This window comes from Euprymna scolopes, chromosome 46 (genome assembly GCF_053919585.1).
Source record: "Euprymna scolopes isolate OS-2025 chromosome 46, ASM5391958v1, whole genome shotgun sequence".
Classification (NCBI taxonomy): Eukaryota; Metazoa; Mollusca; class Cephalopoda; order Sepiida; family Sepiolidae; genus Euprymna; species Euprymna scolopes.
In genome coordinates, this window is record NC_136527.1 from 73,365,389 (window position 1) to 73,390,187 (window position 24,799).

General features: G+C 37.3%; 1 protein-coding gene across 2 annotated transcripts in view; it reads left to right on the top strand.

The window, feature by feature from the left end:
- The window catches only part of LOC145270390 (glutathione hydrolase 1 proenzyme-like), a 189,485-nt gene that overhangs the window by 90,355 nt on the left and 74,331 nt on the right, over positions 1–24,799 (top strand). For both annotated transcript variants that reach the window (XM_080126041.1, XM_080126040.1), the window contains exon 3: positions 4,261–4,383. In XM_080126041.1, coding sequence (XP_079982167.1) covers positions 4,261–4,383 — 123 coding nt within the window. The remainder of the gene's footprint in view (positions 1–4,260; positions 4,384–24,799) is intronic.

Below are 24,799 nucleotides of genomic sequence, written 5' to 3' on the forward strand. Positions count from 1 at the left end.
TTTCATAAGAATAAATCCGAATAAGCCTGGATATATTTCATAAGAATGAATCCGAATAAACTTAGGTATATTTCATAAGAATAAATCCGAATAAGCCTGGGTATATTTCATAAGAATAAATCCGAATAAGCCTGGGTATATTTCATAAGAATAAATCCGAATAAGCCTGGGTATATTTCATAAGAATAAATCCGAATAAGCCTCGGTATTTTTCGTAAGAATAAATCCGAATAAGCCTGAGTATATTTCATAAGAATAAATCCGAATAAGCTTGGGTATATTTCATAAGAATAAATCCGAATAAGTTTGGGTATATTTCATAAGAATAAATCCGAATAAGCCTGAGTATATTTCATAAGAATGAATCCGAATAAGCCTGGGTATATTTCATAAGAATAAATCCGAATAAGCTTGGGTATATTTCATAAGAATAAATTCGAATAAGCCTGGATATATTTCATAAGAATTAATCCAAATAAGCCTGGGTATATTTCATAAGAATAAATCCGAATAAGCCTGAGTATATTTCATAAGAATAAATCCGAATAAGCCTGGGTATATTTCATAAGAACAAATCCGAATAAGCCTGGATATATTTCATAAGAATAAATCCGAAGAAGCCTGGATATATTTCATAAGAACAAATCCGAATAAGCCTGGGTATATTTCATAAGAATAAATCCGAATAAGCCTGGATATATTTCATAAGAATAAATCCGAATAAGCCTTGATATATTTCATAAGAATAAATCTGAATAAGCCTGGATATATTTCATAAGAATAAATCCGAAGAAGCCTGGATATATTTCATAAGAACAAATCCGAATAAGCCTGGATATATTTCATAAGAACAAATCCGAATAAGCCTGGGTATATTTCATAAGAATAAATTCGAATAAGCCTGGATATATTTCATAAGAATAAATCCAAATAAGCCTGGGTATATTTCATATGAATAAATCCGAATAAGTTTTGGTATATTTCATAAGAATAAATCCGAATAAGCCTGGATATATTTTGCGAAAATGTGACATTTTCGAATTGTGTTTCTTTTTCATATGTATCAGTAAACTTTATTCATATAAGAATAAAAATATTCACATATTGTGAAAGTATATTGCTTTTTCCTTTTTATTTTACTTTTAGTTCTGAGAGATCAAGGGGCTAATCCCTCCTTGCGCTGACACTTGATTCCATTAGGATTTAAATTTATATCCGAGGGCTCTTTAAAGAATAGACACTGTTCCGTTTATAACTGCTATTTCTATTTCAATACAGATTGGTCTTACAGGGATTGCTTCTAAGTATTTCAGAAGATTCTTTTTTATTAAGACAGTTTCTCTTATCACAACTTCCATTTCTTCTTTCACAGACCATGTTTTTTTAGACCATTTTTTAGGTCCTGATATTTTGTTATCTTTTCCCGTTCAACTCTATTAAGACCAAAGTCATTTGGAACTGTAACATCGATTATGCTCGCTGTTCTTTAAGGCTTGTTCAACATATCACAATGTCTGGCTTGATAGGCTTGTCTTTTTTTTTTTTATCTGCCCGCCTCTATGTTTTTGTCATAAAACACGGTCCCTTTTCCATTTGATGTTATTGGCAGTGGTTCATGTGCCCAGATATGGCTTTTCCCTTTTTTTGTTTTATTTTACTTCAGTCGAAGTTCTCAGAAATCAAGGGGCCCACACCCTGGGGCTAACACTTGAACTCTATATGAGATACATAGATATTCGAATGTTCCATTTAAGTTCTTTATTTCTCAAGCACTGAGTTAGTAAAGAAATTGAGAACATAATTTTCCATTCCTCAATTAACCATTTTCATACGTTGTAGTATATCTTTCATGTTGGCTTCTTGGTCTTACTAGATTCCAGAACAAGAATTTATCTAGTCTGGTGGAGCATCCAGCTTCGTGCTATTACTTGAGGTAATATCACTTGGAGAAGGTGCACCATTCCTCGGAAAATCTAATATGGGTTAGCTGTGGTGAGGAGATGTTATGTGGGCTGCGAATTCTATGTGATTTTGAATATTTGGTCAGGGTTTATTTCTATACAAAAAGTATTTTCATGCCAGATTATTCTGACAACCCCTGTACAGAGAGACCTTAGACACTCGAGGACAGTGTCTAGTAGGCATTCAAGTTCTCTCCAGTAGGCATTCAAGTTCTCTCCTTTTTTTTTCATTTTTCTTAAACTTTTTCTTCTAGGGGATGGGACATCCAACCAGATGTCTGACATTTACCCCTATTTTAGTGAGTCCAACCAAGAGATCTTTTCAGGATTCTAGCCGTCCCTTTCAGTGCAATCGTTTGTATTTCACTTGCACTTGGTTCACCGGGTATGCTTGCTATGTACTTTTTAAAGTTCTTTTTCATAAGCCCAGTTGCTCCTATGATGACTGGTATAATTGAAACGTCTTTTAATTTCCAATTTCGTTTCATATCATACATAAGTACTTGATAATTTGTTATTTTTTCCCTCTCAGCTCTGTTAAGCCCTGTATCATTGGGTACACTGACCTCTATTATGGTTGCTTTTTTGTTTGCTCTGTCCCAAATCACTATATCTGGTTTAACAGCTGCGTTTTCAAGATATGTAGCAGTAGGGATTATGTAGTCATAGTGAATAGTGTAGTTGTCATTCCCAACTGTTTGTTCGGGTATATGTTCCCAGGAGTTTTTACTACACTGAATGTTGAGTTTCTTACATATCTTCCAGTGAAGGTATTTGCAAACTCCGTTATGGCGATCTGTATAATAACCGTCTCCAAGTAGGACTTTGCAACCAGAAATCAGGTGGCCCACACTCTCGACCTCAGTGCTACAGAACCTGCATTTATTATTGTTGCTTAGACCACACATCTTTTTGAAGGCGTTTGTCATGAGGCCCTGGTCTTGTGCAGCCAATATCAACCTCTCTTGGTCGTAATGGAGGGATCCTCTTTTGAGCCAGTCCAGGGAACCATCCCTATCAATATATTCTTGGGATAGTTCAGTCGGTAGGTATTTTGCCCGTTTATGGTTGGTCCATTCTTCTGTTTTAACACTATGGAACTGGCTAGTGTATTTTTTCCGACTTTTCTGGGCTATGTCAGTGGCAGGCTTGTTTGGGTTCTCAGTATCATTTGTAAGGCAATCTTTTCCAAAATGAGTGGCAAGTTGTGTTATAGATGTTGTACTACTTGCTCGATTCTGATAATGGTCTTTAATTTTCATAAGCTTGGGGTTACAGGAACTTATTATGTACTGACCTATGCTGACGATTGTGGCTCTGTGTTGATGATTGACTTCCGAGAGTCCCATACCTCCTTCTCGCCTGGGTAGGTACAAACGAGGCATGCACTGATTTCGATAAATAACTCGGTACAAGGTTAGCATTTTCCTTGTCTTTGTGTCAAGCCAATTTATGTCTTTCTGAGGCCAGTCAATAATGCCAAAACTATATGTTAGTACTAAACTATATGTTAGTACTGGCATGTTCTGGTGTGAGTTCTCATATGAGTCAGCAAATTTGATTTTTCAGAACAAGAATATCCACAAACATCACAAGAATATGGATTTTCTCCAGTGTAGATTTTCATATGTTACAAATGTATATCCGACAGCTTTTTTTTGTAGTAGTGAAAAAAAAAAAAAAAAAAAAAACAACAGTAATAGCAGTGCTAGAAGACGTGGAAAAAAAAAAACGTCGGAAAAGAATTTAAAAAAAAACGTCTGAAAAGAATAATTTCATTAGAAATGAAAAAAGTAAGTCTGTTTGAACGAGAAAACTAAAACAAGGAAATAGTATGCCAACCTTTTAAATAGTCGAACAGGTATTACTATACGCAGATAACGTACTACCCTACTCTGGCTACTAAGAAAATTCTTAAAAATAAGGATGTGTGGGACGAACTGGATTCGACCTTGGAACACCCACATCGTCAGTTTGTATCATTAACCATTTAACCACTATCACCTACCATTACCACTCCTAAAACGAACTGTAAACTAATGCTAAATATATCAACCTCAGTTCAGTCATTTTGTCAGCCACACCTTGATTAATAATCTTAGTTTAGTTTTCTTTTTGTGTTCCTTGGTGGACAATTTTCTATACCTTTATTCTGCTGATAAACTTATTTCCGTCTGTTTAAAATATTTTTGCCCTCCCCCTTTTTTTTTTAACTTCCTAAGAGTTGGAAGGGAGGGGGACGTCGATAGTATAACAGATTAAAATTCTTTTCTTCTTGTTTTTTTTTTTTTTTTTACAGAAAGATTTTGAAGCAAAATGGTTCTGCGGTGGATGCTGCCATTGCCGCCATGTTGTGTGTGGGGGTCGTAAACCTCCAGAGCTGCGGAATTGGTGGTGGCCATGTCATGACAATTTATATCAAGTAAGAATTTTTCGATTCTAAAATCCTCAAAAAAAAGAATCCCCACAAAAATGAAAAAAATAGAAAATTCATTATCCTTACAGATTCATTGTTAGTACTATTTTTTTTTTTTTTTTTACATAGGCATCACCACTTATCAAGGTTCATAGGCCACTCGAGGACAGGGGAGGGTTAATGAGTGTACAGTAGTCAATGGGACAATATCATAGGAATCGTTAGTAGTGGAAATTTGGTAAATTGGATTACTTATGAGGAGCAGCTCATCAAGAACTTGTTTACATTGGACTTGAAGACGACCATATTATAGTCATCCGGAAAGCAGGCAAACAGAAGAAGTTCCACAGGTATGCAGTTCTAAGAAAGAAGCTTTGTTCATGGAATCTACATTTAGGTTTAGTTGGGATCGCTTTAATTATTATTGTTATACCGGCCTTCCTTGAACTAGAGGAATTTACACCGATTAGCACTATAAATAGTGCTAGTAATTCCAACACCAGTGAGAGAGGTGCGACTGCACTTCAACTGCTAGCCGAGTTTCCAGGGGATATACACGCTTTCCTATCTTTGTACATTATTGTTAATACACTTGTTCCTTAACCGAACCTCGACTTAATTGTTATTATTTTCACTGTTGTTCTACAACACAACAGATTGGCGACAAGGAATCGAAACGGCCATCACTGCAGAGAATCACCAAGTGATTGAAATAAAGATTTGTAAAATCTTCATCACAGAACACCTTCTTCATTTCAACAGATATTTGGATACACAAGGATTAACGGCGAATTAATTACTACAATAGTAATTTGGCGACGGGAAAAACTTGCTACCAAAATCTACAGCGAAAAACGCAAATGTTGTCAATTATTTAATAAGTGTTTTAGAAAGGGGAAAAGGGTTTATTTATTCTTCACCAGAAGCCATTTTTCCTACGGTAAGAATTTTCTTCGGCAAAGTTAAATGCCCAAAACCAACTAGCAAATACTGTGTAAGCTTATTGTTATTTCAATAACATCTGGGATTTGAAAAAAAAAAAAAAACGAGAGAAAAATAATTATTCGCGTACGTCAATTGTGCTTAGCAAAAGACAAAGAGGGTAAAAAAAACCCTTAAAGTTTCCTATACAAATTCGTCAGATATTTAAAGCGACAGATTTTATTTTTGCTACAAAAAAAAAAAAAAAACAGATTTTATTTTTGCTACAAAAAAAAAAAAAAAAAACGAGAGAAAAATAATTATTCGCGTACGTCAATTGTGCTTAGCAAAAGGCAAAGAGGGTAAAAAAACCCTTAAAGTTTCCTATACAAATTCGTCAGATATTTAAAGCGACAGATTTTATTTTTGCTACAAAAAAAAAAAAAAACAGATTTTATTTTTGCTACAAAAAAAAAAAAAAAAACGAGAGAAAAATAATTATTCGCGTACGTCAATTGTGCTTAGCAAAAGGCAAAGAGGGTAAAAAAAACCCTTAAAGTTTCCTATACAAATTCGTCAGATATTTAAAGCGACAGATTTTATTTTTGCTACAAAAAAAAAAAAAAACAGATTTTATTTTTGCTACAAAAAAAAAAAAAAAAACGAGAGAAAAATAATTATTCGCGTACGTCAATTGTGCTTAGCAAAAGGCAAAGAGGGTAAAAAAACCCTTAAAGTTTCCTATACAAATTCGTCAGATATTTAAAGCGACAGATTTTATTTTTGCTACAAAAAAAAAAAAAAACAGATTTTATTTTTGCTACAAAAAAAAAAAAAAAAACGAGAGAAAAATAATTATTCGCGTACGTCAATTGTGCTTAGCAAAAGGCAAAGAGGGTAAAAAAACCCTTAAAGTTTCCTATACAAATTCGTCAGATATTTAAAGCGACAGATTTTATTTTTGCTACAAAAAAAAAAAAAACAGATTTTATTTTTGCTACATAAAAACGCATGCAAATAAAAAACTGTTGAACAAATGTTATTTCGCTGGATTGTTTCTAGTAAGACAAGAAATATAGCATTCAACAAATTAAGTTACAAAAGGACTGCTAAACTGTTGTTCTTCAAACAAAAGAATTGGGAAAGAAAACTTGGTTGATTTTTTTTTTTTTTACTAAGAAATATTTCTTTAATATGTAAATTGTAAACAGAATTCGTATGATGGATGCGAAATTCAAAGATTCACTGTTGGAATTGTTCCAATTCCAGACAGAGCAAAATCTCGCGTTGCAAAAGTAGCAATTTCAACAACAAGTAGAAAGAGAAGAGAGATTTAAACAAGAATTTGAAGAAAAAATGCTTCAACAACAGAAACGCTTCGAGGAAATATTGATGAAAACACGGGAGGAACAAAGAAAAATTCTGAAGGCGACACACTTAACTAAAGCAGACGATAATCATAACACATTTTCTCAAACAGCTGTGTGGGTCGCTATTGAAAATTTCAATTATAATCCAGAAGACGATGTCACTTTCGTCCAGTACTATAGACGATATGAGGATATTTTTATATCGGATTGTGCTACCTCGACAGACGCGAAAAAAGTTAGGCTTCTGCTAAGGAAATTGGGAACAGCCAAGCATACAAAGTTCGTGAATTTTATTCTCCCAATAAAGACCAGTGAGTTGAGCTTCCAAGAAACAGTTACTCTACTTACAGAACTGTTTTCTGCAAAAACGTCTTTTTCCCATAGACAATATAAATGCATGAATGTTACGAGAAGAGAGGAAGACGACTACACTACTTATGCAAATATAGTGAACAACGACGATTTTAAACTAGAGGAATTATCATCATATAATTTTAAATGTTTAATATTTGTGCAAGGGCTGGTCTTAAAAAAAGACGCTGAAATCAGGCGTCGTGTTTTAAATAAACTCGAAAATGAACCGAATTTAAAACTACAAAACTTAGCGGAAGACTGTGAACGGTTTATTGCGTTGAAACAAGACAGTCGTGACAAAGAGGAAAGCGGAGTGTCGCATATTAAAAAGATCCATCAAAAAAAAATTTGACTTCAAAAAATAACCAGAGGAAGAAACAGGGAAAAGTTCCACCTGGACCATGTTGGAGGTGTGGAAATAGACATTGGTACAATGAGTGTCCCTACAAATTCAAACAATGTGACAACTGTCACCAGAAAGGGCATAAAGCATCGCATTGTAGAAAAAAATATGGTAGAAAGACATCCATTAAACTTACGAAAATTAAACCTGAGCACCAAAATATCCGGAAATATGTACAGGTCAAAATGTTTAAAAAGAAAGTAAGGCTACAGCTTAATAGTTGGTCTGACATTTCCATTATTAATGTACAGACATGGAAGAGGCTTGGGAGACCCACTATGATTAAATCACATAAAACGGTGAGAAACGTCAGTGGCGAAAAAATTACCTTCGAATGAGAATTAGTGACGAATATTTTTTTCCAGAAAAGGGCCGAAAAAGCAAGAATTTTTGTCAGGCGAAAATCAAGCAACCTCTGTTCGAAAAGTTTAGACTATGGGATCTTCCTTTAAGCTCATTTTGCGAAAAGCTTGAGGATCTGAATGTGGAGGCAGAAAAACTTAAGAGGGAGTTAAAAGAGAATTTGTTCAGAAAGAAAAGAAATGTTTCATACGTTGCTACAGAACAGATAGACGGCGAACTAGAAAGACTCGAAAACATGGGTGTCATCGGAAAAATTGATCACAGTGAGTGAGCTGCACCAATGGTTTACATCAAAAAGAAGAGTAAGGAGATTCGGGTTTGCACCGACTTCACGACAGGCTTAAACAGGGCATTACAAGATCACCATTATCCTCTTCCTAGCCCTGAAGAGATATTTGTAAAACTGAGTAGAGGGAAATATTTTTCTAAAATCGACCTCAGTGACGCGTACTTACAAGTTCCAGTCGATGAGGAGTGTTCAAAGTTGCTATGCATTAATATCCATAAAGGATTGTACAAGTTTAACAGACTTCCTTTTTGGGTCAAAGTCGCCTTGCGATTTTTCGGCAAATTATGGGCATTATGTTAAATGGGTTGGATTTCGCGGTAGGGTACCTGGACGATGTGTTAATGAAAAGCGCTAGCAAAGAACAACACAAAGCTCATGTAAACCAAGTATTCAAAAGGATCCAGGATAATGGATTTAAAGTAAAACAGGAAAACGTACATTTTTCATGAAGAAAATAAAATACTTGGTGCAAATCATTGATAAACATGGAAGAAGGCCGGATTCAGATAGATCGAGGGCAATAAAGAATATGCCTGCTCCAGAGAATATTGCGTCTTTACAAAGTTTCTTAGGTTTGGCAAATTACTACAATGTATTTGTGCCAAATATTCATAAACTAAGATCGCCTTTAAATGAACTGTTAAGGAAAGACAAAAAATAGGTTTGGGTGCAAGAGTGCGAAGAAGCATTTCGGGAAATTAAAGAGACTTTAACGTCTGACTTGTTTCTGGCACATTATAATCCCAAGTATGAAATTATAGATGCAAGTGATGCCATCTCCTATGACTTGTTTCTGGCACATAATAACCCCAAGCGTGAAATTATACTTGCAAGTGATGCCAGCTCCTATGGCATAGTAGCGTGCATTTTACACAAAATGGATGATGGAAAAGTGAAACCCATAGCACATTCATCTCGATCATGTTTGACAGCCGAAAGAACTACTTCAAATTGAAAAAGAGGTGCTAAGCATTATATTCACGGAAAAGAAATTTCATTGTTTCCAGCACGGTAGGCAATTTCTGTTACAAACAGACCACAAACTATTATTAATGATTTTCGGATCGAAAAAGGGACAACCACAACATACGGCGAATAGACTCCAAAGATGGGGTACCATACTTCTGAATTACAATTTTCAAATGGAGTATGTACCATCTAAAACATTTGGTCATGCAGATGGGTTATCGAGGTTAATACCTAAGCAGACAGAACCATTGGAAGATATCGTAATAACAGCCATTCAAGCGGAAGTTGAAGTAAAAAAAATACATTATGTGACACAATAAGAGAACTTCCAGTAATGCTTGATGAGATTAAGAGTAAGGCAGAGGTGGACGAATTTATTATACGTACGAAAGAAAGGATCAACAATAACAAACTGGATGAAGAAATTTATTCAATTTGCGATAACGTCCTGTTATATAGCGACAGGGTCGTAATTCCTGCGACATTACAGAAAAGAATGCTCAAGGAAGAATGAAAAGCCTTATACGCTCTTCCGTTTATTGGCCAAACATGGATAAGGATATAGAAGGAAAAATCAGGGAATGTAGAGGATGCACATTAGCTATGAAAGCTCCTCCGATTGGATTGTTACATTTCCTTTGCTACTTTGTTGTAGTGAGTCGGGAGGCAGTATGGAGATGCACCAATTGACCGTACAACTATAAAGTTGACACAGAGGCAAAAAGATAACGGCCGTCTTTTATTTACTAAAAAGGAATAAATGCAAGAGGTAAATTCGAAATTGTGGTCGATCAGGATCAGCCTTACAGAGGGTATCCATTGTCTCTCAGAAATTGTGGTCGATCAGGATCAGCCTCTGGAATGGGCAGCTTGACTTCAGTAGACATTTGAGGAGGTAATCAGACGACAGATCAAATATCAAGGTCTCAAGTATGATATGAAAAGAAACTGGAATCTTAGGAAGATATCAATCATACCAGTTATTATAGGTGCTACAGGCGGTTATAAAGAAGAACCTGAAGTCCTACCTAACTAATATTCCTGGTGAACCAAGAAAACGACAGTGGATACTGGAATAGGGCACTGGTATGGGTAGTCGCACGTTTACAAACTTTGGAAGGGATAGCACTAAGGGGTAGTGTTATGTCGTGGCACAAGAGTAACGGGTATAACTGGCTTGCATGCAGCTAGTCAGTGGTATTAGTGTCGCTTCTTCCATCGGTGTAGGTATTACTGGCACTATATATAGTGAGAACCGGTGTAATTTCCCTTGTGTTAGAAAGGCCGGTGTAACAGGTAGTTTGATGGCTACAGGCACTGAAACAGGTAGCCTGCAGAAGGTGTTGGAGGCTGCAGAAGGCACTGGAAGGCTGCAGGAGACGCTAGAAGGTTGCAGGAGGCTCTGGAAGGCTTCATGAGGCTCTGGAAAGCTGCAGGAGGCACTAAAAGGTTGCAGGAGGCGCTAGAAAGTTATAGGAGGCTCTGGAAGTTTGCAGGAGGCTCTGGAAGGCTACAGGAGGCGCTAGAGGGCTGCAGGAAGCGCTGAGGGCTGCAGGGGCTCTGGAAGGCTGCAGCAAGTGCTGGAAACAAGTGTATTTAGCATCACGGATGGTATGCTAACCAGCGTTGCCCGGTCATAAAATACACTTAAATATGATATTTTCATTTATTCAGATTTCGTATTTATTATTATAGAGCCTATTCTCTATTTTTTATTGTTATGTTGTGGCGCAATAGTAAAAAGAAAAAAATCAAATCGAGGTTTAAGGAACAAGCGTATTTAACATCACAAAGGTAGAAAACGGGTATAACTGGCTTGTATGCAGCTAATCAGTGGTAGTATTGTTGCTTCTTCCATCAGTGCAGGTATTACTTGCATGATGTGGTCCTGCCTTTGTCACGATACTAGAATAGTCGAGGTTTCGTGACTACCACATAGGATTTGGGACGTTCAAACCTTCCTTCATGCCCCACGTTGTGTCAGAATAAAAAAGAAGAAGGCTTTTTCAGTTCTTGTTCAAAGAGATTTAGCGACTTCAAAAAGAAAAAGTAGAAAACAGCCAATCGACAACAATTACATGGCAGATATGATGGCATCGGATTTGTCGGTAAGGGACTTGATTCTCAGTTAGCGGGAAAGGAACCAACTAAATTTTTCAATTCGGTGTCTCTCTTTTTAAGGACCCGACTTTTGGCGGGTGCGCTTTCTGGTTGGTCAGCTAATCATGACTGTCGACCAATAGTTTAATGCCACGACCATGGGGGAGGAACAAGAGGAAACGCCACGACTATGGGGAGGGACAAGAGGAAACACCCATCTACTGGACTCGTATGTGATTGGTCATTCTAGAGCAGCCAATGGCTAGTGCGATAATTAATGATCTGGGCTTCAATTTCTTTTGACCATTCCCAAGGTCTTGTGTCAATAGGGCAGGTTGATTTGCAACTTTTTTCAGAAAATCAACATGGCACTGGTGATGATAGTTGGGATTTGATGTGATAAGAACAGATACCAAAAATTATATTCCTATCTTGAACAGAAAATTGAGCATTTAATTTTTTAAATCGTGTAGAAAAATGCTGAGAGATCCTTGTTTCATAGCAATTTTAGACAATACTGACTTTGAAATTTCACTATTTTTATAAAAAATCAAATTAAAATCGATATATTTGTATGAAATACATTGAAAGAAAAATAAATACATTAATTATAATCTTCTTCTTCTTCTTCTTCTTCTTCTTCTTCTTCTTCTTCTATTGTACTTTTCTATCGTTTCCTTTTCTTGATTTCTCTTTTTTTTATCGTTTTCTTGATTTTCTACTATATTCTTTCAATTTAGAAATCTAGTTTATTTTTTTTCATTTATGCAGATTTCGTATTTATTATTATAGAGCCTATTCTCTATTTTTTATTGCTGTGTCATGGCACAATACTAAAAAGAAGAAGATCAAGTCGAGGTTGGTTTAAGGAAAAAGTGTATTTAACATCACAGGTACAAAGGTAGAAAACGGGTATAATCAGTGGTATACTTCTGAATTACAATTTTTAAATGGAGTATGTACCATCTAAAAAATTTGGTCATGCAGACGGGTTATCGAGGTTAATACCTAAGCAGACAAAACCATTGGAGGATATAGTAATAGCAGCCATTCAGAAGTTGAAGTAAAAAATACATTATGTGACACAATAAGAGAACTTCCAGTAATGCTTGATGAGATTAAGAGTAAGGCAGAGGTGGACGAATTTATTATACGCACGAAAGAAAGGATCAAACATGGATAAGGATATAGAAGGAAAAGTCAGGGAGTGTAGAGGATGTGCATTAGCTAATCAGTGGTAGCATTGTTGCTTCTTCCATCAGTGCAGGTATTACTTGCACGATGTGGTCCTGCCTTTGTCACGATACTAGAATAGTCGAGGTTTCGTGACTACCACATAGGATTTGGGCCGTTCAAACCTTCCTTCATGCCCCACGTTGTGTCAGAATAAAAAAGAAGAAGGCTTGAGTTGTTCAGTTCTTGTAGTTGGGGTTGCCAAACAGACTTAGCGACTCCAAAAAGAAAAAGTAGAAAACAGCCAATCGACAACAATTACATGGCAGATATGATGGCATCGGAGTTGTCGGCAAGGAACTTGGTTCTCAGTTAGCGGGAAAGGAACCAACTAAATTTCTCAATTCCGTGTCTCTCTTTTTAAGGACCCGACCTTTGACGGGTGCGCTTTCTGGTTGGTCAGCTAATCATGACTGTCGACCAATGGTTTAATGCCACGACCATGGAGAGGGACAAGAGGAAACACCGATCTACTGGACTCGTATGTGATTGGTCATTCTAGAGCAGCCAATGGCTAGTGCTATAATTAATGATCTGGGCTTCAATTTCCTTTGACCATTCCTAAGGTCTTGTGTCAATAGGGCAGGTTGATTTGCAACTTTTTTCAGAAAATCAACATGGTACTGGTGATGATAGTGAACTACGCTGTGAAGGGGAGATCGATTCAGAACAACTTGCTCCTGATCCGCACGATCCTAGAGGGGTGAATAGATGACGACACGGAAGCCGCGCTGATCAACTTAGGTCAGTCCAAAGCGTTCGATAGGGTCGATCATCGTTTCCTGGCATCTGTCTTGGAGGACGCCGGTTTTAAACCGGACTTCTGCAAGTACATCTCCATGATGTATCGACAGCCCACGGCTGTCGTGCAAGTCAACAGAAAGTGCTCGAAGCCCTTTGTTATCTCTCGGTCGGTTCGTCAGGGTTGTCTGCTGTCACCCCTGCTTTACGTCCTGGCCTTGGAGCCTCTGCTCCACAAGCTGAGACATGGGGAGGCAAATTCGGCTCTGCGCTTAATGGCTCTGCCTGGCGGCTCAGCTGCCAAGATATTCGCGTTTGCCGATGATGTCACGTTCTTCGTGTCGAGCTTCAGAGACATCGAGATCATGTCAGAGGCACTTACACAGTATGAAAGAATCACGGGGGCCAAGATAAACCGCAGTAAGTCTGTCGGACTGTGATTGGGCGCTTGGAGTGGTAACGCAAACCTCCCGGCGCCCTTCAGCTGGACGGATGGCCCAGTTCAGATCCTTGACGTGTGGTTTGGACCAGGTCTCCAGCTTGATAAGAATTGGTCAAAGGTATGGTCAAAGGTGGAGGCTGCGGTCAACGTGTGGCTTCCGAGGAAACTTTCCTTAAAGGGTAGAGCTGAGGCATGCACTACATACGTCTTCCCTCTCATCCTTTACTGACTGGCCGTACTTCCCCTGCCTGCACAACACCTAAAAGCTCTTGTCGAACTCTTGTCCTCCCTCCTTTGGGACAGAGGAAGACACTGGGTGAGCAGACAGGTCTGCATTCAACGTCCGTGTGAGGGAGGTTTGGGAATGCCGGACTTGAAGTGTCATCGAGACGCTGAGAGGCTGGCCTTCCTGAGCCACCACCTTCAAGAAGATCAACCATGGCACCCCGCGATTACCGCCGCCTTCCCTAACTTCATGCTCGACCCCACTATTGAGAGTCGTCGCAGGCTTCGGGGAGACTCAGTCTTCCTGAAAGAGTGCCGAGCCGTGCTAAAACGCTAAAGGTCCAGCAACCTTGTGACTGCTACCCGTAGGGAACTCCACAGGGATCTAGTAAGGGGGGGGGCCACCGACGACCCGCTATGCGCGCGCTTGGGTTGGCAGCAGAGTGAGATCCGCTCCACGTGGAGTTGGGTGCGAGGTTAGAGTCATCTGAACAATTTGGAGTTCTCTCTAACCTGGCGATTGGCCCGAAATGCACCTCCACTTAACAACATACAATGCAGTTCTGGTTTTTTGGAGTCGCCTGTTTGTCCCCGTTGCGGGACAATGGCCGTAGAAACGACTGATCATGCTTTCTTCGATTGCCGTGAACTCCGCCAGTACTGGTCGTATGTCAGCGAGGTGACGGTTCGCATTGATCCCAAGCATCCTCGCCCAATTACCGTATTCAATGTCGTTGACAACGTGAGACCGCCGTGGGACCGGGAAAGACAAATGGTCTACATTACAATCCTGGCCGTGGCGAGAATGGTGATTTGGACGTCGCGTCTGCAGGGTGGTCGGGGGGTGTTGCCTTTTTCTGATCAGGATGTGATCGCTTTCTTTAAACACCTACAGGTGAAGATCAGGTGTGATAGAAGAAGGCTGCATCGTGCGGCATTTGACAGAAGAGGAGCCAAGTTTGAATATGTGTTCCCCGCCTAGGTGTGGAACGTGCAGTTCCATCAAGCATAATCCATTTTCAGCCTCTTAGCTAGCCGAGTAAATGCTTCATCCCTTCCCAAGTAGGAAGCCTCCAAGATCCCCATTCCCTCCTATCTGCAATTTTTTTTCTCACCCCTCACTCTAAATTTCACCCATCTTGGAGAGAAAGAAATCAATCACTAACTCCCCATCCTTCACCCACAAAATTTTCTTTTCTCCATTTCGTCCCATCTATAGAGCATCCCCACTTAGAGACCGGCCTGCAGGAGCTCAGGTTCCTTTACAAACCAAGTGAAACAGACGGTCTATCAACTAGACGAGGTTGGGAGGGTCCTATTACCTCTTTCCCTTCCCCCCCTCGACACAAATGAATTATCGTATCATCATTGTTATCTTTTTTGTTTTTACACAGAAATAAAAAATGTTTTAAACAATCGGATGCCAAGTAGGACATCCCCAAGTACAAAAGGGCGAATGCGGTATTATGGTGAAAGAAGATTCTAGCTAAGAGAAACTTTTGCTTAGTTCTAGAGTGACAAGGATGACCAACGATCCCCATCTGCCCCCCCCTTTGAGTTGGCCTTGTGCCTAAAGTTTTTTGTTCATGTTCTTTTTTTTTTTGCCTGAATAAAACATTTAATATCTCAAAGTGTAGTATCTGTTCTTCAGATGCTGCACTTCGATTTCTTGTTCTCTGTCAGTGGAGGAGAAATCCTTCACGACTGAGACAATTTTTATTTTTGTTCCTTTTCTCCACATTAAAAAACGACCCTGGTGTCTAACTCTGTCCCGTGGGGAGACATTGTAAATAGGAATAACGAGCGTGTTTTGCGACGGTGAAATATAAAATGTTCCCACCACAAAAAAAGTTCCTGAAATGAAAAAGCGAACTTTGGGCGTTATTATTAAAAAAAAAAAAAACCCATCATTTTGCCTTTACACTTAATATTTATTTTATTAATTCATTATCCTTACTCATTTTATTTTAAAATGTAGTTTAAAAAACATATTCTAAATAATGATTCCATTTTCTTAACAGTACGGATTGTTTTGATGACGGGACGTTCTTGACAATTCACCGATAAACTTTTAATAGCTTCGTTTTTTTCAACTTTTAAAGTCATTTCCTCAAGCAAAGATAACGATTTTGAAAAAAATATTTCGTGTAGTTCTTTCCTATGTCAAACCCCAACTATCATCACCATTGCCTCACCGGGGTTCCAAAACCGACCTACCCTATTGTGTCAAACTTGCACTTTATGGCCTGATCAGATTGACCCAGTTAGGTGTGTCAGAAATTTCGTGAAAAATATTGAATAATTCCATCCCGTCTTTCCAAGCTTATAACTCCTCGAAAAATGTAATTCAAGCCCTAATTTTTTTTTCAATTAAAGAAGCAAGGACCAAGGTTTCATTAAAAAAAACTAAAAAAAAAAAAAATTAAAAAAAACTATGTGGTTTAAAAAAAAAAAAAGGTTTTAAACTTCGGACTTTACAGGTAAATTTCTAAAAAACACTACTTTTTTTGTTTTAAATTTGAATATATTATTTATTGACCTTTTCTCTTCAATTTGTGATATATAAAACTTTGGTGAGTAAATTAATTATTTACTTTTTAATAGACACTTGAAAATGCCCCCCATCTGGGCGTGAATTAAAAAAAAAAACGTTTGTCTAAAATATTATATTCAGTTTATTGGAAAGAGCATAAAATTTCACATTGACCCTGAAAATATCGTAAAAATTGAATCGATAGAAAAATTTTGATAAATTTTTAAAGTTTAAAAATTGAAAAATACTGAGCTCATAACATTCAATTGATTTCATTACTGTTTTTAAAAAATAAAATAAAAATATTTTTATTACTTTTAAAACAACTTTATTAGTTTATTGTGGAAGTATAATCCATAAAGAAAATAAACAACCTACATTTAAAGGACCGGATATATCCATGCTAATCTTCTGGAAAGGGTAGGGAGTGATATCAGTTTCTAGTAATGGTGAGAGACTATGTCTATTACTTCTTGATTGGCATGTTACACATAGATTTGTTGACTTCCCTATATATCCCTGGCCAATAATACTTTCTACTTATGAGGTCATGAGTTTTGTCTCCTCCCAAGTGACCTGACTTGTCATGATATTCTTTCAATATACCGATTTTGGTCTTATCTCCTCACCCTTACCGAACAGAAAGTATAATAGTCCATCTCAGTTATTTGCTTTCATTCTTTTTTTTTTTTTTTTGCTTTCTTTTTCATTATTTTCCCTCTTGTTTCTCGTTCTGTATATCTTCTTCTTCTTCTTCTTCTTCTTCTTCTCCTCCTCCTCCTCCTTCTTCTTCTTCTTCTTCTTCTTCTTCTCCTTCTTCTTCTTCTCCTTCTTCTTCTTCTATTGTACTTTTCTGTCGTTTCCTTTTCTTGATTTCTCTTCTTCTTCTTCTTCTTCTTCTTCTTCTTCTTCTTCTTCTCCTCCTCCTTCTTCTTCTTCTTCTTCTTCTATTGTACTTTTCTGTCGTTTCCTTTTCTTGATTTCTCTTTTTCTTCTCCTTCTTCTTCTCCTTCTTCTTCTCCTTCCTCTTCTTCTTCTTCTTCTTCTTCTATTGTACTTTTGTGTCTTTTCCTTTTCTTGATTTCTCTTTTTTTATCGTTTTCTTGATTTTCTACTATATTCTTTTCAAGTTCTTCATTTTCTTTTTCTTCTTCTTCTTCTTCTTCTATTGTACTTTACTTTCTTTTCCTTTTCTTGATTTCTTTTTTCTTTTTATTGTTTTCTTGATTTTCTACTATATACTTTTCAATTTCTTATTGTTGTTGTTGCTGTTGTTGTTGTTGTTCTTCTTCTTCTTCTTCTTCTTCTTCTTCTTCTTCTTCTTCTTCTTCTTCTTCTTCTTCTTCTTTGATTTTATCGTATCTTTTATTGCCTGAATTTTCCCACCTTTTCTCAGACATTGGTCCCGTATAGCTTTGTAACTTATCCTTCTCAGTGTCCATATCCGCATCAGCACCTAAGATTGGCCTACTTTCGAATTTAGCACGTTTATCACCCACTTGTTGCACGATTTATTTTCTTTACCGGACAAATACTCGATCTTACGGTTGTTATAAAAAAACAATAAAAAAAGTCATGTTCATTTTTTTTTTTTTTTTTTGAGAAACAAAAATATTTCTGACTTACAAATGCGGTAGGCTTATGTCATTTTTACTTTCTATGGTTTTGATATACCCGCATTTTTATTGGTTACAAAATGGGGGACTGATTTACCAGAACGTTGTAACTAAAAAGTGAGCACCCATTTCAAATGTCGAAATAATGATTTTGTTAAACAAAATGTTTGTACTATGGGGAGCAGTCAGTATATATATTATTTTTTTGAAATATATATATATATATATATATATATATATATATATATATATATATATATATATATATACACATATATACCTATAATACAGGCCCCCCCCCCAAAAAAAAACGGGCCCCAACTCAAATTTGGCCCCGTTTCTTAGTGTTTTGTCCGAATGAAATGAAACTTTGGTCATAACTAGTTTATTATATTCAAAACATCATATCAAAACACTAGGGTCTTTGGCCTTTTTTCTCCGTTGACTGTAAAATGCTCAGAAAAACAATTGAATGTCCTCTGTTTTTTTTGGGGGGTCACCCTGTATTTACATATAGGTCTGTGGAATATGTCCGTTGCTTTATTTTTTTATTCTTCAAATCTGCGGTTAGTAAGTATTGTAGAGGTTTATGATCCGTCTTAATAGTCAACGTGGCTCCATTCAAGTAATAGTCTAAATTTTGTAGAGTATATACCATAGCATTTGCTTCTTTTTCTATTACTGGCCACGTTTATATCATACGCCTTACCATCCACTTGTGGTACACTTGTTGATTCCAATTTTAATTTATTAGGAATACGTGATAGTAGGTCGGCACAAGTAGTTTCTTTCCCGGACAAATACTCAATCTTTATGCCCTGATCAGGTTGACCCAGTGTACCTGTTAATGTTCGATACCTTTGCGTTGTTTTCATTTTTTTTTTTTTTTTTTTTAATTACATTTTCACCCCAAACAAGGCGCATTGCCACTTTGGTGTAGGGGGCTACTATCAGGGGCAGCAACTACTGGGGCACTATGTTGGGATTTGGGCAGCAAGATGTCGGTTCACGTTGCACTTGAACTTCTGCATGTCAGGCCCACAACGTCTCTTCTGTGGGAGAGAGGTTTTTTTTTTTGTTTTTTTTTTACATAGGCATCACCACATTATCAAGGCCAAGAGGCCACTCAAGGATAAGGGTTCAAGAATGTACAGTAGAAATTGGACAATATAGTAATCATTAGTAATGAAAATTCGGTAAATTTGATAACTTATATGGAACGGCTCATCAAGAACTTGTTTACGTTAGACTTGAGCACAACCATATTGTAGTCAGCCGGAAAGCAGGAAAACGGAAGACAATTCCACAGGCGTGCAGTTCTAAGAAAGAAGCTTTGTTTATGGAATCTACGTTTAGGTTTAGGCACAGATAAAGAGTGTGGGGAATTATTGATAGTGTTTACAGCTAGACGAGTGTTTCTTGTGAAAGATTGGCGAGGGGGGACCATAGATTGAAGCTCAGTCGAACACTTTTCATGAAAATAACGATACATCAGAGACAGACTCGCAACATCTTTTCTGTGAGATAGAGGTTGTAGGGAAGAGAAAAGGGCATCCCCCACTAAACCACAAAGTCTATTTTGTAATCTGTCAAGGCAGGATAGGCTGTGTTTAGCAGCTCCTGCCCAGATGTGGCAGCAGTACTCCATTCTTGGACGTACTTGGCTTTTATGCATCAGTAGTGAGATATCTTCTGGGGCGGTAGAAGGATCCCACCATTTTACGGGGAGAAATAACGACTATATTTAAATATTTAGAGATTTATAAAGAATCGGAAAATGTATTAAGATCAGAAATTTAGTACGGAATCGGGGAAAAATATTGGAATCATCCCCTCACTAAATTGAATTATATAAACAGTGTACCTGTCAAGGTTCGACACTTTTGTGTTGTTTTCATTTTTATTAAATCTAAAATGATTTTATTTTACTTATGATAACTTCGTTTATCGTCTTACAATTATTTTGCTTTTGGCAAAGGTTAGCAGGTCAACTCCGCGGGCGAAAGAGTGACACTTTTGTCATTTTCGTTATTTTAAAAATATAAATAATTTTGTTTTGTTTCTGAAAACATCGTCCACCTTTTTACATTTGTTTTGCTTTTTTGGCCAAAAGTTGACAGGCCAACCCCGTCGGCCAAAGATTGACATTTATGTCATTTTTATTTATATTAAAATCGAAGTCTTATTTTACGTACGATAACTTCGTATATCGTCTTACAATTATCTTGCTTTTGGCAAAGGTTAGTAGGTCACCTCCGCTGGCAAAAGATTGACACTTTTATCATTTTCATTTTATTAAAAATCTAAATGATTTTGTTTTTCTTTTAACAACTCCGTTGTTTTATTTACACCGTATCTGTATTTGGTGACCTTTTCTTCTCTTCGTTTTCACTGATTTTCATAATCTCTTATTTATTCAAATTCAAATGGTTCAGTAATTTGAAAATTAATTATTTTCACAATTAAATTAGTCTACTATAATCTGCCTAATTAATTAAAGATCTGATTAATTTCACCAGTCAACTCATGACACTGAAAATGGTGGGTCATAACTATATATAGTGAGATTCGGTGTAATTTCCCTTGTGTTAGAAAGGCCGGTGTAACAGGTAGTTTGACGGCTACAGGCACTGAAACAGGTAGACTGCAGAAGGCGTTGAAGGCTGCAGAAGGCACTGGAAGGCTGCAGGAGACGCTAAAAGGTTGCAGGAGGCTCTGGAATGGGCAGCTTGACTTCAGTAGACATTTGAGGAGGTAATCAGACGACAGATCAAATATCAAGGTCTCAAGTATGATATGAAAAGAAACTGGAATCTTAGGAAGATATCAATCATACCAGTTATCATAAGTGCCACAGGGCTTATGAAGAAGAACCTGAAGTCCTACCTAACTAATATTCCTGATGAACCAAGAAAACGACAGTGGATACTGGAATAGGGCACTGGCATGGGTAGTCGCACGTTTACAAACTTTGGAAGGGATAGCACTAAGGGGTAGTGTTATGTCGTGGCACAAGAGTAACGGGTATAACTGGCTTGCATGCAGCTAGTCAGTGGTATTAGTGTCGCTTCTTCCATCGGTGTAGGTATTACTGGCACTATATATAGTGAGAACCGGTGTAATTTCCCTTGTGTTAGAAAGGCCGGTGTAACAGGTAGTTTGACGGCTACAGGCACTGAAACAGGTAGACTGCAGAAGGCGTTGAAGGCTGCAGAAGGCACTGGAAGGCTGCAGGAGACGCTAGAAGGTTGCAGGAGGCTCTGGAAGGCTGCAGGAGGAGCTAGAGGGCTGCCAGAAGCGTTGAGGGCTGCAGGAGGCTTTGGAAGGCTGCAGAAGACGCTGAGGGCTACAGGGGGCTCTGGAAGGCTGCAGGAAGAGCTAGAGGGCTGCCGGAAGGGTTGAGGGCTGCAGGAGGCTTTGGAAGGCTGCAGAAGGCGCTGAGGGTTACAGGGGGCTCTGGAAGGCTGCAGGAGGTGCTGGAAACTGCAGAAATGAGCCGGAGTCCGCTGGTTGTAGAAGGGTAGTCTCAGGAAGGAGGTAGGTAGGTAGTAGTAGTAGTAGTTGCATAGAAATCATAATCTGAGTATCGCCCGCATTTAGGATTGAACATTCGACCTCCAAAAGAGTGTAACTTTACAACTGAATTTTATCAAGTACTTTATCCACTACGTCATGAGTCTTAACACTCAGCATGAGAACAGTGGTTGGAACAATCCACATAAAAGTATGGGTATGAATGTGATCGTTTTTTTTTTCTGATCATTGTACAAAAAACAATATTTCAAAATATTTTATTGTACAGGATGTCTTGAACAAATTTCAAGACTTTATATCTACTGAAGTATACATGTTACATGAAACTGACATGATTTTCAAGCTAAATTTATCAAGTTCAACTTTAATATTAGTGATTTTATATATATATATATATATATATATATATATATATATATATATATATATATATATTTTTTGAATTTATTTATTTATTTTTTTTACACAGTGATCACCACTTATCAAGGCCCGGAAGCCACTCAGGGATAAGGGTTATTGCAAGTACATATAATAAGTAATATATATATAGTGTGGAGATTTGATGAAGTGTTTACTTAATATATATATATATATATATATATATATATATATATATATATATATATATATATATATATATATATATATATATATATATTTTAAATTTATTTTTTATTTTTTTTTTACACAGTGATCACCACTTATCAAGGCCCGGAAGCCACTCAGGGATAAGGGTTATTGCAAGTACATATAATAAGTAATATATATATAGTGTGGAGATTTGATGAAGTGTTTACTTAATATATATATATATATATATATATATATATATATATATATATTTAAAAAATTTTTTTTTTTTTTTTTTTACACAGTGATCACCACTTATCAAGGCCCGGAAGCCACTCAGGGATAAGGGTTATTGCAAGTACATTACGTTAGTGTGGAGATTTGATGAAGTGTTTACTTAAGGGGGCGGTTCATTAGGAATTTGTTAACATTGGACTTGAAGACATCCAAGTTGTAGTCCGGTGGGAAGCAGGCAGACGGAACAGAGTTCCACAGGCGTGCAGTTCTAAGAAAGAAGCTTTGTTCATGGAATCCGCGTTTTGATCCAGGCACAGATATAGAGTGGGGGAAATTTTTCACAGTGGATTCAGCTAGACGGGTGTTTTTCGTGAAACATTGGCGAGGGGGGACCAGAGATTGGAGTTCAGACGAGCACCTGCCATGGAAATAACGATAAAACAAGGATAGGCTCGCAACGTCTCTTCTGTGGAAGAGAGGTTGCAGGGTAGAGAAAAGGGCATCCCCCACTAAGCCACGAAGTCTATTTTGTACTCTGTCAAGGCAGGATAGGCTGTTTTTAGCAGCTCCTGCTCAGATATGGCAACAGTATTCCATCCTTGGACGTACTTGGCTTTATATATATATTAGTGTATTTAGGCAGCATTCCTTCATTCAGGCAAACATTATTAAAAACAACAGAGATACCTTGCTTAATGATTCTTTTTTTCATTTTTTCGATATACCAGCATTTAACAAATCAACATAGCTGTCCCCCCTCTAATCTTAGAAAGGTCCTCGTGGACAAGACAAGGATTTTGCAACGAGAAAGTAATTGTAAAAAATTAAAAATACTTGAAGCACTATATATAAAAACCCAGCACCGATCTATAAATAGCATTAATTTTGAAAGTAGCAATAATGTGCTTAAATGTTTAGCATAACCAGTATATGACTGGTTTTACTAACATTGCCTTTTATCATACTAATTTTTAATCGAGTTTTTTATCACTCGTAAATGTATGAATGCTAATCAACTTTTCATTGACTCTTTTTATCATTCGTAACTATATATTTCACTTCTATTTTTAATATTTTATCTCCACCTGATGATGATTCAAGAAAGAATCGAAAGCGCTCGTGTGAACCATGGAACATTTGTAAATACCTTCCATCTTGAAGTTAAAAAAAAGCTTACGAAAGATCGAAAAAATGAAAAAAAGAATCATTTAGCAAGGTATCTCTGTTGTTTTTAATAATGTTTGCCTGAATGAAGGAATGCTGCCTAAATACACTAATATATATATATATATATATATATATATATATATATATATATATATATAATTATTACTATAATAATAATATTATTACTATAATCTATAATTATGTACAGCATAATCGCGTAAACTGAAAAGTTTTTAAGCTACTACTGCTGAGACCCTTTAGCTGCTGGGCTCGTCCACTTGATTGGAAACGTCAAAGTCGCATTCGGGAGGCTTCCTGCTCCCTAGCTGCATTGAGAGGTTTTTGGCCGCAGACGTGTTATATTCATGAAAGAGTGCTCTTAGTAAAAAAACAAATGAGTATTCTCAACCGAATCCGTCATGTTATGTCTGTAATTCGTTCCACTCTACATGATCGGCTGAAAATTTTGTTAAAAGTTCAGAGGATAAAAAAAAAAAATCTTGTAAAAAAAATCTTAAAAGTTCCTATCGTGCCGCCATATGATTTAAAAAGACACTGCCATGTCAACACATGCTTAAAAGTCTCTCTCTCTCTCCGCCATGTGCTATGTTTTCACTCTTTACCCCCCCCCCTTCTTTTTCCTCCTATCCTGCTGTGACGTCATGCACATACCATGGCTTGGTCATGTGCATACGTGTTAGTGGCTTTGTTACAACTCTTGAATTTTGCGGCCCTGTCGGTGGGGCATTAGAATACGCTGACCCCCCCCCCCTGCAGAGGGTAAAAGTCCCTCAATGGGGGTCCTGGATATGACCTTAAACTATATCCAGTGGTGAGGCCCCAGCTTGTGGGCTTTGGGGAGTGTGGAGCCACCCTTTAATTACCATTGCTCCCAGGTCCACTCCGACCCGGAGTGGTAGTAGCTGTTAGGGTCCCAACTATGGGTTGAATAGAAACCGACGTGAAAACAACAAATATATTCTATTAAAAAAAATTTTTCTTCAAAATCTTTGGATTCGGCATTAAATAACCCGAAAAGGGTTGATATGCCGTAAAACAAAAACAACCAACCAACCAACCAACCAACTTGAATTTTGCCAGAAAAGAAAACTTATGAATGGAAAGCTAAGTTGGAGAACGAGCTCTTTTTTTTTCTACACTGACCTTAAACCATAGACTCTCAACCTGGGGGCCATGGCCCCCAAGGGGGCCATGGCAATAATTTAGGGGGGTCATGGTGGAATTTTCTTTTTTAATTGATTAAGTTGACAATAAAATTTTGTTACCTACATAATATTGTTACGAATGTGTGTGTACGTGTGTATGTATGTATGTGTGTATGTATGTGGGAGAGA